At 32.8% G+C, this 18,792-nt stretch overlaps 1 protein-coding gene across 1 annotated transcript; it reads right to left on the bottom strand.

Moving 5' to 3' along the window:
• Positions 1-1,092: 1,092 nt before the first annotated feature.
• Positions 1,093-18,285, bottom strand: LOC111419498 (saccharopine dehydrogenase-like oxidoreductase). Its single transcript, XM_071198821.1, has 6 exons — positions 18,026-18,285; positions 2,237-2,554; positions 1,993-2,179; positions 1,665-1,902; positions 1,342-1,604; positions 1,093-1,277 (listed from the first exon to the last, which is right to left on the bottom strand). The coding sequence occupies exons 1-6, from the start codon at positions 18,198-18,200 to the stop codon at positions 1,172-1,174; spliced, it is 1,287 nt and encodes a 428-aa protein (XP_071054922.1). The 5' UTR covers positions 18,201-18,285; the 3' UTR covers positions 1,093-1,171.
• Positions 18,286-18,792: the final 507 nt, after the last annotated feature.

Genomic DNA, 18,792 nt, shown 5'->3' with positions numbered 1-18,792 from the left:
TAGAAACTTTTACGATTACAGGTTGTCTCCAGTGCTAATAGAAAAGGAGCCCCCTTAAGATCGAAGTGGTCGTCAGGAGTGGCCGTGTTAGAGAATAACCGAAAGAAGTGAGAGAGATAAAGGATTTATCTGGAGACACGTGTTGTTGTCTGGCTGTGCACCGACCGGCAGTTTTTCTGGGCGATATTTTTCCTTATATCTAACACTATTTTGTCCCAGTCTTCTCTTACCATAAAATTAGAAAGTGGGAGGTGGAGTCGTAGTAACCTCTCACTTATTCGCTACAGATCTTTGAAGATTATTAGTATGCAAGTCATCCATCTCATTGATTGATTTGTTCTTTCTTAATGCATGTATGTGAAAACTGCTGCCATAGAGTAGTAGTACACAGTTGATGACGGACACTGTAGTTCCATTAATTCCAACTCACCAGCTGCTAAACAGATATGGTCATTCTTTTACAGAAAGCTTCGATAGCCTTGCGTATAGTTCTGATCGTGCAGTGCTGTTACGCTCAGTAATGTAAAAACTTTTACTTGCGATTTTTTGTCGTTTGGGAGATTTAATTAAGATGTACTTGCTGGTTGTTTATAAGCCTTTTTATTTAACCCACATCAGTCTGTAACAGCGCGGCTATAACCGTTGTAGTCGATTTTCGAACTCTAAATTTATTACCCAAATTTGCAAAAACGTTATAAATGTCTAGAACACGCTAATAATTTGAACTTGGAAAAAAATTGCTTTCAAATTGTCGGTCTAATGAAGCAGTATTTTTGTATCTTTTTAAAACTCTAACCATATCTATTAAATCGCTATCCACAAAAATTATGAATTTGAAAACTTCAATTTGTATAAATTTTCTGTTTTAATTTGAAAGTTCTATCAAATCTCAAGGTCCTGTGACTAAACTGAATAAGCCTGAAATAAATAAACTAATATACGATTGTTATACAGATTAAGCTTTATTTAAAAAACATATAATTATTACTCAATTTAAGAAAAAATATAAATAGAAACTCAAAATTGCTACTCCTTTAATCCAAAGCGATATAGTTTTTTTAAATTAATTATATAAATTATTATGTAATGAAAGAAAATACCAAACACTTTATTAAGTAAAAAATAACTAATAAACATGATTAGAATACTTTTAACAAACTATCCATTTCTTTTACGAAGTACTTTCTGAAACCACTTCAAATTTCAGTCCATTTTCATTTAATTTTTCAATTAATGAAGTTTGAGCAAAAGCTGCTCCTGGAGGATAACAACCACCGCTAAAAATGTGTACATTTAAATAAATAAAAACATTTATTTATTCGACTTTCTTCAATAACTTACGTTTCTGGCATCTTATCGCTTTCTTTTAATATAGTAAGTGCACTTAAAGCGGCCGCAGCGCAAGTTAATCCATATCCTGGATTTCTTCCAGAAACTTTCCCAATCACTTTCTTATTAGGTTTAGTTGTAAACTGATCCGTCGGATTTGATTGCGTTTCTGACCAACCCTCACATACGAAAAGAATGTAAAATGAAGTATCCTTTTGTTTCTCATCTGGTGGACCGTTTTTATCGAACAAACCATTTGAAAATAATTTTGGGTTCTAAAATTAAAAGGATTAAATTAATAAAAAGGATATTATTATTTATAAGGATGGGTTTACTTTCAATAATAAATTTCTCGTAAAAGCAAATTTGCAGAAAAGCTTGAAAATGAGACCATAGAATAGGAACAACAAGAAAATATACAAAGATTTGAAACCGATATATGCTTGTACTTGAGCTGGCCTTTGATTATTTTTTTCATAGAAAAATCTTTGTGTACGAAGCATTACAGAACGATCGGCTCCTATAAACGGTATACACCATTTGTTAAGAGTTTCACTTTTAAAGTAGTTTCCTCTAAAAAAGAAAAATTAACATTAGACATATTTAAAATTTATATCTTGGGTAAAATGATAAAGTATCTCGCGTCCTTGATGGTTTTTTTACCTTGGACGTAATCTTGGCTTTAAATCAGGTAATTTATTTGGATACAATTTTCCTCGAATCGATCTTAATTCATGTGCATGTGCTAAACCGTACACTGCACTTTCCCAAGTTGTATAAAAACCAGATGCCCCATCATGATTTCCTTCTACTTCTGCATAAAGATAGCTTTCGACTGAATTTAGAGTACCTATAAATTTAATTCAACGTTAATTAAAGAACAAAAATAAAATCTTTTTTGTCTAACCTTGAAATTTTTTCTGTAAAAATACTAAGCCTAAATCGGCTGGAATACTATCAAAACCACAAGCACTAACCAAATAAACATTTTTTTCCAGTGCAGCTTCATGATATTTTAATTGCATCATTTCCATAAATTGAGGCTCACCACTTACATCTATATAATTAGTTCCATTTTCCACGCAGGCTTTTATTACAGCTTCTCCATAAAATCTATAAGGCCCGGTTGCATTTATGATTACTTTTGCACGAGAAGCCATTTGTTTAAGGGAGTCTTCATCGTTTACATCCGCGATTATTATTGGTATTGAGTCATAATTATCACCTTTAAAAAACCAATCCCTCTTAATATCTATATTAAATCACTCTTAATTTGATCATTTTGGAATGAAATCAGTAATTATTACATAGTTGTTTGCAAATTAAATTCAATGTCAATGATTAAAAATTTAAAAAAATTGTAATTGTTTAATTGTTTCTATGCAAAATACATATAAAAGGTAATGAAAATTTACCATAAATTAAACGTGATAAAATATAGTTTTTATAACACTAAATATTAATTATAGGTTTGTTATTAGAAACTCGTTTTATGGTTGCTATGACAAAAATGTACATTTCAGTAAATTTATTTGCATTATTTAACATGTTCGCGGTTTAACACGTTCGTGCGAACAAGGCTTATATAAATGACTTTAAACAATTAATGTCAATTAACAAGTTATGAAATCTAAGTTTCTCGAAAATATACTAAGTTGCGTCTACATTTCAGAAAAGACAGTTATGGTTTGTTCTTTGCACCGGTAAGAGATGCAGAGATTAAATTAGACAAAATATTTCTTGTAAAAAACAAACATTTTCATGTTGATGATTCAAAACTTTCTGCTAGAGACATTTTTAGTAAAAAAGGAATATTTACAATTTTCTAATTTTCCTTGAGAGTTTTGATGATATTTCAATTATTAGGGCATTTAAAATTTAATATAAGTTGGAATAAATTTAGCTCAGTCAGATTCTGACTTAGTACGTTATAAGCAATATTGAAGAAAATAATAGATTAAAGAAAATAAAGAAAAAAAAGGTAGGTGATTTCATTAATGAAAAGGTCAAGCAGATAAGAGAAGAGAAGGTCGCACAAGAGGAAATCAATAAGTTTGAGAAGATAGTAGAAGCAGCAAAGAATGAGTTCTTACAACCAGATACAAAAACGTAAAGGCAATCATCATCAAAGAAGATCAAAGAAGAACACTTGAAAGAAATAAGGAGGAATACTAAAAGAAACAGATATAGATCAGGAGAAGGATCAGAGAAACCAAAGAAAAGAAGTAGCAGAGAGATGTGCAGAACTAGAAATGCTACAGGCTAAACACGACAGCTTTAACGTCCATAAAATAGTGAAAAAGATGAGCAGATGAGAATCATGGACTTAACCAGGAAATTAATTATAGAAAAGCAAGCTATTAAAAACAAGTGGAAATTGTATCTGGAGTCGACTTTCCTTGATCAAAGGCGAAGTCAGATACCCAGTCTCAAAAAGTAATAACAGGCCCAAATATGTTGAAACATAAGGTAGAGACAGCAATAAAACAAATGAAAAATAGAAAAGCAATACGACCTGATAGCATCGAATTTTTAATACTAGTAGACGAAGAAGGAGTAACATGGATCACGGAAATTTTTAACAAAGTCTGTAACCCAGGAAATATCCCCGAAAATGGCTACAATCAGAATTTATAACGTTGCTCAAAAAGCCAAGAGTAAAAAACTGCGAAGAAAATCGGACAATCAGTCTAATGAGCCATGTGCTGCAGATGTTTCTCAAAGATGTAGAGTTGAAAAGGATCTAGTTCAACATCAACATACAAAAGATGATCAATATGTATGCTTAAAAATGCCAACTCATTTGAAACCTCTACTGGAAGCAAACTGTCTGCATGAGACTTGATGGAGAACAAACAGAGAAAGTGAAGATATTGCATGGAGTTAAACATGGTTCTTTAATGAAGCAGTTAATAGAGTAAAAATGGTATCCTCTTGAACGGAGTCGGAATAAATAATATTAGAAATGCAGATGATACGGTGAAGGCAGAAAGTATAGAAGGATTACAAACGTTAGTTAACTGAATCACACACTACAGTCAGCAATATGGACTTAATAGCAATGTCCAAAAACCTCTATATTAAAGGGACTCGAAAGAACACGTAAAACAGTACGATTACCTGGAAGCTAAAATGACCAATGAAATAATGTACAAGAAATAAAACGCCGTATAGGAAAAGTGAGGACTGTTTTCAATAAAATGGTCAAAATTTACAAAAGTCACAACATATTCCTCGAAACAAAAGTAAGACATCTAAGATACTGTGTCTCTTCTACACTGTTATACGGATGGACCTTGATGGAATCCTGATCTTGATAGAAGCCACAATTAAAAAACTAGAAGCTTTTGAGATGTGAGAGTATAGACGAATGCTCAAAATACCATGCACAGCTCATATGACGAACAGAGAAGAAGATATTCCCTGCTTCAATTAATAATGCAAGGGAAAGTTAAAGGAAAGAAGTTGTTTCGAGCTGCTGTCAACAAAATCATAATAGCCAACATGATTGCGAACATTCGGATCGGATAGGCACTTCAAGAAGAAGAAGTACGCAATATTGAAGAATTAAAATGATAGAAATCGACATTCTGATTCAGACTATTTACCAACATAGGAACAAGAAAGCGAAATGAATTTGAAGGGGTGCAAAAACCAGGTAGCTCCACTTTTGGGGAATTTGACTCTTTCATTGATTTTGGTTTTTAAAACTGTACTCTACAGATTGGTGCAAGAACCAGGCAGTTCCACAGCTTAATGTGACTGCAGAACGTTGAAAGCAGCTACCTGTTATGCTGTTTCAGTGCAAAATTCGGGTAGCTCCAGGACCCACCTGGTTTTCCATATGGTAACACAGGTTACCACATGGAGCGTGTAGATTAAAGTTGAACAAAATAGACTGACATTGAACCTGACTAACCCTTCAAGGATTGGTCAACCGACTTTATTCCCGAGACGGAAATGGAATCATCCAGTAACGACGATGAACATATCAACAATAATAATGTTGGCGTTTTCTAAGCTGGTCCCAGCATAGTAAGTGGTTATCTGTTGCATACTGTTTGCATGTTATTGAATATCTCCCAAAAAATAGGTTAATACTGAAGAGGTTAGCCCTATGGTTAAAGGGAAGAAAAGGATACGACATCCAGAATCCTTGAAACGAAATGCATTAGGGTGCGGTTACGTTGGAGCTGCGATAAACGATAATATCAAAATAACGAAATTGTTGTCATAGTTTTATATGCTAGTGTTTGTATTGGAGCGTCGCATTGTCACACGGTTGACAGCCGACTAACGATAAGAGCGACGCTAATTGTATTCCCTATTTTCTTTGCTATTATCAGGTGTGGTCGGCAATAATAAGAAATTTATACAGAAAAATGTATAATTCTATATCTCCAATAAGAAGACAAAGACAAAAACAGAACAAAGATACGTTTTAAATATTTTCAGCAGATTCTTTTGGACTTCCAGTATTACTTGGGGTGATATTTCTTGCTTTCGTTGTGCTTGTTTCTTGAACGTGATGGCAAATAGATACACTTAACAATATCATCAGCTATATCTGTAGATGTTTGTATCGCTGTTCCTTAATTCTCCCCTTAGTATACAGTATTTCAAAAGCACATTCAACAGTTCTTCGTGCTCTTGATAATCTAGCATTAAAGTAGTCTTTATCTGTATCAATTTATTGTCTTTTATAGATTAGGGAGAACTGGAAAGGCTTCATCACCTATGATAACATGGGGTAGTGATGTATATTCCATGACTTTTGCAGGGTGTTGCCTTAAGTATTTATAAAGGTCATGAAATTCTCCAAACGTATACCGTTTGGTATTTATTACATTATAATATTAAATGAAACATCACCTACAAACCATAACAGCTCCACTATAAACAGCATCATAGAAATAAATTTTGCGCAGCTCTTATCGTTTATCGCAGCTTTCGTTCCAATGTAAACACCTGCATACAGGATGTACAAGAAGTATGGAATAATGGTTCTACAGCCTAAACTTCAACTTATATTAAAAAAAGTTCTAAATAAAAGTTACTTGAAACTATTTTCCGCATATCTTGGCGTAGAAATAAAATAAAAATCTTGACGGCAGTCTGAGTTACGACATGGTGAGCGTGTTTTTTAAATGGAACACTCCGTATATTTTAAGGTTTCGGATTCCTTTTGACAAGGTGTTGCAAAAATGCCATAAGATTTTAATATATAATTAATTGCATAGTTTTCGAAATATTGAAACTTTTATTTAAAAAGATTTGACGTAGCGACAACCAAATTATGGCGTCATTATGGAATAGACAACCTAAGCCTTGACGTCATAGAGATGGGCGGAGCTTATACCGAATCTTTTTAAATAAAAGTTTTAATATCTTGAAAACTTTGCAGTTTAAAGCATTAAAGTCTTATGGCATTTTGCAAGACCTTGTCGAAAGGTATCCAAAAACCTTAAAATATAACTCAGACTGCCGTCATCATTTTTATTTTATTACTACGCCAAGATATGCGGAAAATAGTAATATAAATTTAAGTTTAGGCTGTAGAACCAATATTTCGTAGTTTTTGTACACCCTGTATAAAACTATGACAACAATTTCGTTGTTTTACTAGTATCGTCGCTATTATCGTTTATCGCAGCTCCAACGTAAACGCACCCTTAGGCGAACAACATACAAATCATAAGGGGAAAAAAATCCCTGAAAGAAGAACAGGACAGCCAAATAACTGTCGTATGAAGTGTTTTGTAAAATTTACAGAACAGTTGCAAAGTAACCTTATAAAAACATTTAATGAGCTCAGAAATAAAGATCTTCAGGATGCTCATCTTGCCGGTCTAATTAATGTAAAGGAGGTCCAAAGAAAAAGAGCAAAGAAAGGAGGCGGCTACAAAATACGGAATGGAACAAACGATCAAACAGTTTGTAAACCAGCTTTTTGTCCTTTGCATGGTATAACTACCAGCCGCATAGAAAGGATTGAACCACATTGCCCACGCAAATAGACCAAATAAAATTCCCAATGATATTGTTCAACAAATACAGAAATATATACTTAGGTAGCTTCCAACAAAGAAAATCTTACTACAGTAGAAACGACAATGAAAATCGTCGTTTCCAATCACCTGAACTAAACGTTGCTCTATTTGGAAAAATTTGAGCTAGAACAGCATGCCATAATAGGAGAAAAAGACGTCAAACCCTACGGTAGCTACGATCTTTATCGTATAATTTTTGTAGAAAATTTTAATATAAGCTGTGGACACCCAAGGTCTCCATATGTCAGAAATGTGACGCCTATGAAAATACATTAAAAAGTTTAACGGATGAACACGAGAAACAAAAGCTCATATCTGACAAAAATCAGATCATCTTGGTAAAGCAGATAGTTTTTACCAAAATATGAAGAAAAAACAAAAACTGGCACTTTCTGATCCTACCGTGGAGGTCATTAGTTTTGATTTTGAACAGAATTTACCGTCACCACATGTCTCAGCCGGAAATGTGTTTTATAGACGTCAACTGTGGGCAAAAAACGAAAAAGCCTTTTTTTGTTTTTCTGCCATATTTTTAAAATAAAACAGCTAGATCCAAAAACTTAGTTGAAAAATGATGACCTCTAAGATACGTAACTTTGCCCCCATTTAACCAATTCTGTATCTCTTATGGTTTCTGAGATCCCAATGGTAGGGGTCGAATTTGAATTACCCTGTATAATAATAATGTACAATTTGGAAGATTTGAAGAGATCTGAGAGGTTGATGCATACCTACATATAGAAAATGAAACATACAGATATTTCAGTTTTTGAATGCTCGTCAAGTAAAGATTTCAATAATTACACGTTTCTCTTTGGTTCGCCTTATAAGAGAACAAGCAAGAATGGCGACACATAAACGGACGACCTGGATAAATTCGCTGGCACCGGTGAAATGACAACCGAAGCGCTCTCGAACAAGTATGTTCCTAGCAGTGCATCTTTCAAAAAATCAATACAGTATACAAAATCCGTATTCGTACACCCAACAACTAATAGAAATTCAGGAATTACTCAAGAATGATAGCACTAATTTCATATATGTTTGGTGATTTATTTCACTTACTTAGAAGAGTAAAAGTAAAAGTAGACATCTTGGTTACCTCTGTAGACTAATGAACGGTACAGGATATTTGAATCACAGTTAACAACAAAAACCGTATTCGTATAGTACAAAGTTCAATAATAACTAAGAAAATTATACATTTGAAATAACACTAATACTTTGTTGGATAGCCTGTTTGCTTAACAACAGCACCTCTGCATTGAGTTCACTAGTGTAGTGATTAATTGAGGTGGTATTTTAGTTCAATCTGTCTTCAACGCTATTTTTAAGTCGATTACGTTTCTAATATCGTAATATTTCAACTTCTTCTTGAATATTGCCAATAGGATTGAGATCTGGGCTTTTAAAAAAACACCATTACAAAGGTGTTTTGTTGTACACGATAGAAAATCTAGAATCTAGCGCATATGCTTCGAATCATTATGTAATATTACATCTATAAAATGAAGATTTCCAACTCCTGTTTCCACCACGTTTGAACGTAGGTATTAGATTATGTGGATATATAGGCTCTTCTTGTTCTCTCGCCAAATTCTTACTCGTCCAATCGATATTTTTATATTGAGTTTTGACTCATTATGTGATTAAAATCCTTTATTTCCCATATGTAGTTAAAATCCTTATTTTAGATTTTTTTGCAAATGCAAACCGTTTTTGTTTATTAATCCTATTTATGAATGATTTTCTAACAGGATACCGACTTTTAAAACCAAGTTTTACCACAAATCTATTCAAGACTGTTGTAGCCAGTACCACATCACAGGCAGAAGGATCCTTACTGATTGAATTTGAGCAATGAATAATTTCTTCTTATTAGCTTCAATCGATTTACATTTAGTAACGTAGTGCTTTGTTAACTTCACCTGTCTTTTTATAATTCCTCACCATGAGTTGTGTAGTAGAAGTACTGCGCTTCATTATTTTTACGATTTCACGCAAATGTATTCGTTCTATATGAAATTTTATTATTTTTCTTTGCTTATTTGAAAGTTAAGTTGATTTTCTAACCACTTTGAATTTTCCGCAATTTTGATAATAATTCAACTGACCTTGAATTTTTTTTTGCTTATCAAGATGAGGACAAAACACGATTAAAATGTTGTAGAACAGCAGTTATCTACACAAAAATACAATCTTGCGACCTGTACGAATACGGTTTTTACTATCAACTGTGAATAAAACGTTCTTTCGCATACAGTTGTCAACTGTATAAGTAACCAAGTCATCCATTTTTGCTTCTATTCTTCTAAATAAAATAAATCATCAAAAATCTTTGAAATTTGTACTGCCATTTTTGAGTAATTCGTGATTTTGTAATTTTTCGGTGAGTGTACAAATACGGATTTTGCGTACTGTATATTGACTAGTGTTACTCAATAAATAAATCGGGGGTAAATACACAACAGCTTGACTTTTAATCGGATAATTTTATTTTTACACGAAAGTTTTGTTACCATGGAAATAACTCGAAATCAAAAGCATGATAAAATCGCGACAGCTTTAGCTGGAGCGATTTTATCTTTTGATTTTGATTGAGAGTTATTTCCAAAGGGTAACAAAACTTGAGTGAATTAAAAATAAAATTATCCTGATTTAAAATCAAGCTCGAGCGTATTTTAGGGAGATTAATACACGACAATTGCACAATTTATCAACAATTTTTAATTATTTATTAACTATTTTTGACTTAATTATAGTTGTCAAAAATGTGACGTAAGCAAAAGTATATATATGGTAGTCGCGTTTTAATCAGTTATAAAATATCACGTGTGATTTATTCAGTTGAAAAACCTAGGTAACTTTTATCCACTTAGAAATTCACGTTATTGGTCGAAATTTTAAACGATCGTTACTCTGATTGGTTGTATATTATTGGAGTGCATTAATCGGATTTATGAAATATGAATAATAGTATATTATTCAACAAGCGTATAATGGCGGCTGTTACCCACGAAGAAGAAGTTGCAACACGAGCGAGCGAAGCGAGCGAGTGTTGTAATCTGAGTGGGTAACATCCATTATACGCAAGTTGAATACTATACTTTATCTACAACTATTTAATTTTGAAAAAAAAATCAAAAAAACGAAAAAAAAATAAACTTGATAGACATTTCAGACATAACCTCAATATAAGAAAGCTGTCATTTCTGTTAATATTTTATTTTTTGATTAGTAGGCAGTGTCAGAAGTGTGGAATAATGGCCTCATTATTCAACACTTTGTCTGTCATGGGTAATGAGTGTCATTACCCGTCAAAAATCAATTGTATAACGAATAGATAATTCAATAGTTGTAGATAAAATATTTAATTTTTCATATACACAGTGTGATTCATAACTCGTCTGCAATTTTGTGGATTCTGATTCAAAATAAAATTTTCACGTTTTTGCCTTTGTTATTATTATTATAGTTATACCAGTTTTAAAAAGTAAACTTTTTAGCACAGAAATTTTCAAATTAATAATAATGTAACTGTAATAATAACGCAATAATGTAAATACGTTTTAATATAGTTTTTATAAAAATTACTCAAAATGTAATAATCATGTTGGTACCAAATGTCTCCCAGCTGTACCACTGGAATATCATCCATGATATTTTCCACGGTGTTTTCCAGTGAATTTTGATAGCCGTTCGAATTTAATCTTTGATCGATGAACACAGGTGGCAATATGTTTCTATTGAAGATAGCACCCCAAACATTTACACTAAATCTTTGCTGCGAAGCCCTGATCCTAATGCTGGGCGAATTCTCTTCTGAGTACACGTCACTGTTATGCACGCTATTGACACCATCTCTTGTAAAAATTGCTTCGTCAGACCAAACAATTAAATTTTTTAAAAAAATTGGTTTTTGCCTATGCTGTTGTAAGAACCGGAAACATAATGTTTTTGTATATCCCCGTTTGTGTTATCGTTTATTTGAATTTAAGGTAGTTTTTGTTTACCACGTGCGAGGTGGGGATGTGAATTTGTGAGGGTCCTTCCAGTCTGGTTTTGATTTCGTTTTCCACATTGGTTTGTGACACCAGACTCGAGTGACCTCTTGGGAACTTGCAACATATTTTTTGTAAGCTGTTTGTCCTTGTGCTCAGGCTTGTCATAATTAAGTTTGTATTTTCAATTAATTGTTAATTTTTGCATTTCATTCAGAGTTTGGTTAATAAACCAGTTTTCTTTTGGAAATTTAACATTTAATTCTTCCACCTTATCCCGAAACCACATTCCACGGAATTTTATTCGTTAATCACCTAGTTGTAAATTTTGCAGTAGCTGAATGTGATACTAATGAAGCAGTTCTTGGCGGAATATGCGATGCACTAAAGATTCAGAAAGTCAAAGTCTTTTGGAAGCTCTTCTTGTGCTTACGGAAGGTTCATCAGTAACGACGTCAATAAGGGTCAACTATGTCTGAACATTGCACAATGTTAGAAAGTTTGAAATTACCGGCCATACCATGATTTTACTAATTTTCTTTTTTAATATTTTGGCAAATGGTGATCGTTAGGTTATATCGTAATACTCGCGACTCCTCAATAACCACTTTTTATTAACCTCAACTCTGGATAAAAATGACATGTAAAGTGAACACAAAGGAATATCTTCTAACAGTATTGGAAGCCCATTACGCAAGAACTCTAAATATCTATCCGCTGTTAGACGCTCGGAAAGTACGAAAGGCCCATTTAAGTTATTGTCAATCATTCCACACCACACATTCACAGAGAATTTTACCTGAAAATTTGTTTCAACACTGGCATGCAGATTATCCTCTGACCAACGGTGATCATTTCGACTGTTATATTCCATTACGGGTGAAAGTGGCTTCATCGGTAAAAAGTATCACAGGAACCCATCCACAAAATTTCAATCTCCTGGCAAAGTCTGTTGGTTCAAGGTGTTGTACTGGTTGAACATGGAATGAGGAACACCAAGACAAGCAGAAAGTCTTCTTTGACTGGTAGATGGACTGCGTTCTACCAACTGAAGAATTTGTTCAACTTCATTCAGAGTTTGCACACCTGCACGTTGAGAATGAAAACTTGTACTTGGAACAGAACCGGTTTCATGCAATCTGTTGAATGTTTGAGTAAATGCTCTTGAATTTGGTAGCACTCGGTTAGGAAACCGTCACGGCGGGCAGCACGTGCATTTCCATTGCAGAAACCGTAACAAAACACCATATCAGCATATTCTGCATGTATGGCATTATCAACAACTTAGTCGACACGTCAACCAAATGATGTTAAATGTCAAACATTGACAAATGACTGTTTCACAACAGACGTGCGTGATATCAGTTTATGCATTAACTGGCTGTATCTCAGTTACCTGTAAGAATTGTTTTTAGGAACTTTTCTGCTTAAAATGAACAAATCAAAGAAATTGTATATATAGAAGCCGCATCGCCTATGTTCGCCTGTATACCGGTTTGAAGCCAACGCAAGAGCATTTGTTTGGAAACAAAATTGACCTTGGTCCTAGCGACAGTGGCGTGTACGATTTAGATGAAATTGGTCAGACTTTATCCAGTGGCGTATCCAAAGAGCATCCTAATTTCTTATATAAAATTACAATTAAAAATTAATTGTTAAAGCGAAACATGTCAAATTAGAACTTAATATTCAAATCAATATATTGAATTAACCAATTAAAGTGCAAAATAATTATTTATAATCCTTTAAGTGACATAAAAATTAATTGTTAAACTACCTACAAATTGAAAAATTATTGTAACAATTTTATAAATTGTAGAATGCATTTTTTTCTATATCTTTGTCAAGTTTTAATAAAACTTGAAAGTATTAAACACAATTAATATAATGTAATCTTTTAAATTAATCAGAGCATGTAGAAACAATATAAGTTTAATTTCTAACTAAAAGTACTAGTAAATAATTTGTATGTAGAGTATAACATACAAATTATTTACAAAGAAAATATAAATAAATCAAAGTGAAGAAAAACGAATTATTTATTGATTCGCAAATAGGTTTGTTTATTTTAGTGTATGCCTTAATCTAGGGGCAATAACATTCGGGAATGTTCGGCGATAATCGACCGCTGGTCCGATCTGTGCAGTTCATTGTTTTAACCGGTTTCGACAAAGGTTGTTAGTAAACAAACCGCGTGTTGCGTTGGCTTCAAGTTTTAGTGTTTACAACTGCTTCTATATATACAATTTCTTTGGAACAAATCTATAACCAGTGCCGCCGCGTGCTCATCAGCCGCCTGTGTGCAAACTTAAAAACGCCGCCCCCTCCCACAAAAGTTAAAGAAGGAAAATATATAAGAAATATTCTTTATTAAGTAAATTATAAAATGTATGTTAAAATAAATTAACACATATTATTATAAAATATTTACTCGTCTTGCTTTTATGCTTGCAACATTTTTAACTAATTCACCTATATCTATACTATCCATAATATCATTTTCTATGGATATCGATAAATCTGTTAAGCGCTCTTGACTCATAGATGACCGTAAATAGTTTTTAATAACTTTTCATTTTGAAAAACTTCTCTCTCCCGAAGCAACTGACACTGGCAATGTTAAATAGATGCGTAATGTTATCGTAATATTGGGAAAAACATCATTGTCTGAGTTCATTGATGTGAATAATTCTAAATATGTCATTATTTTCTTTTAGTAATGTAAATCGTTCAGTGAAATTGTCTTTGTTAGTAAGGATTGGCTCATCATGTGACTCATATTCAAATTGTTTTTTCTTTTTTCTTCTCCGAACATCTGGAAATGTAGGTTCCACATCTAAACTTTCAGTTATGTTCTTTGCAGAATTCACAATTGATTCAAATTTGTCATCTGTCCGATAGTCCTTTAGATATAGTGTAATTTGTTCGATGGATTCTAGAACGATTTTCATGTTATATGACGGATCTTGCATCATTTTATTAACAACATTTATTTTCGTGAAAATATCATTCCATATAATAATGCTACACAAAAACTTAAAACTTGTAATTTTTGAAGCTAGGTTATCTGCTTGAGTTCTTGATTCCATATCTTTAGTTGAATCGTCAGTGGTTTCTAAGAGAGCTTGATAAATTTCGCGTATATTCATATGAAGAGGTTTTATCGCTGCTATGCGGCTTTCCCATCTATACCATTTCCAGATCAATTTCGCAGTTATGAAATTGGATTTCCAACAAATGAAAATCATTTTTGCACTAACGACAAATCAATTTCCTACTAACGAAAACCAGTTTCACACTAAAGAAACTGAATTTTTCTTTTACGAATTTTAATTTTGTTTTTATTAAAATGAATTTCATACACGTCAAAATTAATTTTAAATTTATGAAAATCAATTTAAAAAAAATCTACCATACTTACACTTGGAATCTCACCTAAAGAAAGACAATTAATTGCGAAGAATAAGTCATGTATGCTTGGTATTTGTTTTAATAAACGTCAAACTTTCGTGACTCCATGAAAATGCCTCGCGGTAAATACAATAAGGTTAGTGCTGCTGATAGAAGAAGAATAATGAAAGGTTACGAAGATGGTAAAAACTGGAGGCAAACTGCTCAAGACTTGGGTGTCAACGTTCGCACTGCATACGAATGGTTAAAAAATGATCAAGAAGATCCGAAACCTAAAGGAGGTTCCAAGTCTAAAAAAACTCTTGCAATTGACAAAGCGTTAGTAAGGTGGATGGAAGAAGATAGTACGTTAACGCTTACAGATCTATCTAATCGCGTGCATAATGAATTTGAACTTCGTGTTTCAATTAATACGATAAAGAACTGGCTGGACGGTAAATTATTTTCGCTTAAAAAAATTCGACCACATGTTGCAAACATCAATACGTACGAAAATAAAGTCAAACGAAGGGAGTATGTTGAAAAACTTTTAGAAAGCCGGGGTAACGGTAGAGACCTCATTTGGATTGATTAGTGCAACTTTAATTTATATTGCCGTCGAAATGAGGGTAGATCAAAAATTGGCCATAGAGCTCATGTGGTTGTTCCGGCAAGTAAAGGAAATAATTTGCATTGCATTGGCACGATGTGTTCCACACAAATTGTATCTTTTGAGCATAAAAGAGGTTCGTATAAAGGTGCAGAATGCAAAGTATGGTTTAGAAGTTTAATTGCAACATATAGAAATTTAGGATTTTAGCACCCGAGTTTTATTATCGACAACGCACCTGTGCACTCAAACTTGGAAAGTGTTTTGCAACCCCAAGAAGAAGTTCAAATAATACGTTTAGCACCGTATTCATATTCATTAAACCCTATTGAACTCCTATGGAGCTCCTTTAAATCTAAAGTGAAGAGACAGATACAAGTTAGAATGCCATACGTACTGAACTATGTACGTTTAAATAATAATCAAGGACTCACTATTGCCGAAAGTAGAATGCGGATTTTAGAAGAAATCGCAGGTGAAGCAATTAGGGATACTCCCCAGCAACATCTTTTGGGGTATACAAATCATGTGGAGCGTTATTATGCTGCTGTGCTAAGGGAGCAAGATTGAAACTAGATCTACACGAAATATAAGTTTTAAGATGTAATTTATATTAGTCCTTGTGCAGTAGTACTTTCAACTGCACAAAACCCCAAGAAATGTTCATGAATTTCTCCTGTATTTTTATTTTGATACACAAATCTAATAACAATGGTCAGTTGATCGATATGGCTTATATCTGGAGTAGTATCGAGAATTATCGAATAATATTTTGCACTGTGAACCACTTCGAAAATCTATTTTTTTATGCCTTCGGCCATTAAATAAATTATTTTATTTTGTATGCCATCTCCTAAATAATGCGCAATATCCTTTTTGTCAGAGGTTTGAATACGACGTAAATGTTCAGCCATCACGTTATATAATTTTTTTGATGAACCTCTAATAGCTATACATTGTCGGGATAAATACTGAATTAAATATATTAAACGTTCTATAACAGATTGCCAATATTTTTTTCGGTAGTATATAATCTTTCCTCTATTGCATCAATCGTAGTATTTTGTACTGTTTTTAATGTGTATTGCAGTTGTTTCGTGTTTTTTTAGTATTTGTGATAAGTGTTGCCAATCATTACAACCTAACTCACTATTAAGTTTTGAATTTAACGCATTATCAAATAATTTACAATAATAGCAAAAAACAGAATTGTTTGATATTGAGTACAGCAAATAATTTCTGTTAATTTTTTCTCCATTTGGAACTGTTCTGATATAATACGTTTCAGAAAATTTACGACCCGAACCATCTTTTGGAAAATTATATTTAATTATTTGACAAGGAGAATTTTCTACTAATATATCTCTTGTTTTAATAGATAGAATTTTTGGCCAAGAACCTGTATCGTTTGCATCAAAACTTAAAGTAGACATTGATAGCATGGATATATTAGAACTAAAAGTTATATTTCTTTCATCTACAACTGTGTTTGTTCCAACTTCTGTTTCTTGCGTATCTATTTTCTTATCTACTTTTCCTATTTGTTCGGATTGCTCTGATGTTAGAGGAGCATCAGTTTGAGTTGAAACTTTTTGTTTTTTTTTGTGAATGTGCTAAAAATTTATTTAAAGAACCAGCCAACTCTTGATGAATTTGTAATTGTTTGGCTTTTCTTTTCCCCATGAAACACACTGTATATTAGTATATATACTTATTGTTAGGGTATATGAAATAATCTTTTCGGAGTTACATTAGTTTAAACATCCAACCCAACCCACAACAAAACCTTTGTTTCGCTTTTCTATTCAAATATTCGTTTCAAAATCCTAAATTTTGTTTTAAACATTATCTATGGATGAAATAAATCCTAGCTAACCATTAAGGAGACACTATATGACATTAAACATTTTCAACTTCATTTAGTTGTAATTAGATTTTTGGCCAGATATTCACAACTTGCTAACACTGTGCATTGTGGCAAACACGTGGAGGAGGTCTCCATGATTTCGCGCAATACCAAATTCACGTCATCCGCTGTACACCCGAGAAAAGACTGTTCGAGACGGCTGCTCCGATTTGGAAATCTCGATATTTTCGATCGATATTTTACGGCAGCTTCCATTGCAGAAATCATAAACAAAAATAATGTCCGCATACTCTTGATTAGTAACTTCTGGCATGATTACTAATAATTTTATCGTTTGAGAGTAAGCGACTTTAAATATTTTTTTAAATAATTGACTTTATTTACATTATTGCGTTTCCATATTACGAAAACATATTATTATTAACTAAAACGAAAAACGTGAAAATTTTATTCTTATTTTTTTGTTTAAAATTTTATTTTGTATCAGAATCCAAAATATTGCAAACGAGTTATGGATCACGCTGTATTTAGATTTAGATGTCACGTTGACCTTATCGTTATCTTAAAAACCTTGCATTGCGGCTTTAATCCGGACCAATCTTAAGTATAATAGTTTCATTTTCGGGTCTAAAAATATCATATTTCTCGCAATTAAATGTTAAGTATTTGACAACTAAAAATAGCACTTGAAAGGTTACAGCGTGAATTGTTTTTTTTTATTCTTTTTATCGATAAAAAGTTTTCAAAAAAAGGAGAATGAAATGTTTTTAATACATACCAGTTTTGGATTCTATAATTTTTAAAACATCTCTCAATTTCGTTTCTGATCGTGCGGCCACTCCCCAAGTGACCGGCGTTTCCTCTTTCGAGCCCAAATCCTTTAAATAGGGAATAATTCGTTGGCCGGTGAAGCCGGTAGCCCCAAAAATGATAACGTCCAAACGTTGTGACATTTTAATCTCGACTAAACTGACCTATGGAACTGACTGAACCATTCACCACGATGAACATTACCTGTCGCTATTTATCGATGTGACGTCCTTGACGTATTTGACCTCTTTGACGAATCGTCATGTGTATGAAGTTGTATAAACTACATCTTTTGGAAATTAAAAGATTCACATGAACATTAAAATTGTTATTATGATTCGATAAATCATTAAAATTGTATAAAAACATATAATTTAATTTACTATATTATTTTAAGAGAAAATTTCTTTACAGTGTCTTAATTAATTATCGTACCCTACGTCATCATTGCAAGTATGCAACCAATATCACAGTGCAATACGCATCATATGCAAATCGCGTATTGCAATAAAAATACTGTGATATTGGTTGCATACTTGCAATGATGACGTCGGGTACGATAATTAATTAACACGCTGTATGTTTGCGTCAATTCTAGAATAGTATATTAAAAAACAAGTTTCGTAAGATACGTTTGAAATGCACGAATTCAAGTTGAAAAACGAGTGGCGAAGCCACGAGTTTTTTAATGAATGAGTGCTTTAAGTCTTATGAAACGTGTTTTTTATGTTATTT

This window comes from Onthophagus taurus, chromosome 1 (genome assembly GCF_036711975.1).
Source record: "Onthophagus taurus isolate NC chromosome 1, IU_Otau_3.0, whole genome shotgun sequence".
Classification (NCBI taxonomy): domain Eukaryota; kingdom Metazoa; phylum Arthropoda; class Insecta; order Coleoptera; family Scarabaeidae; genus Onthophagus; species Onthophagus taurus.
This window is presented reverse-complemented; position numbering and strand designations above follow the sequence as displayed.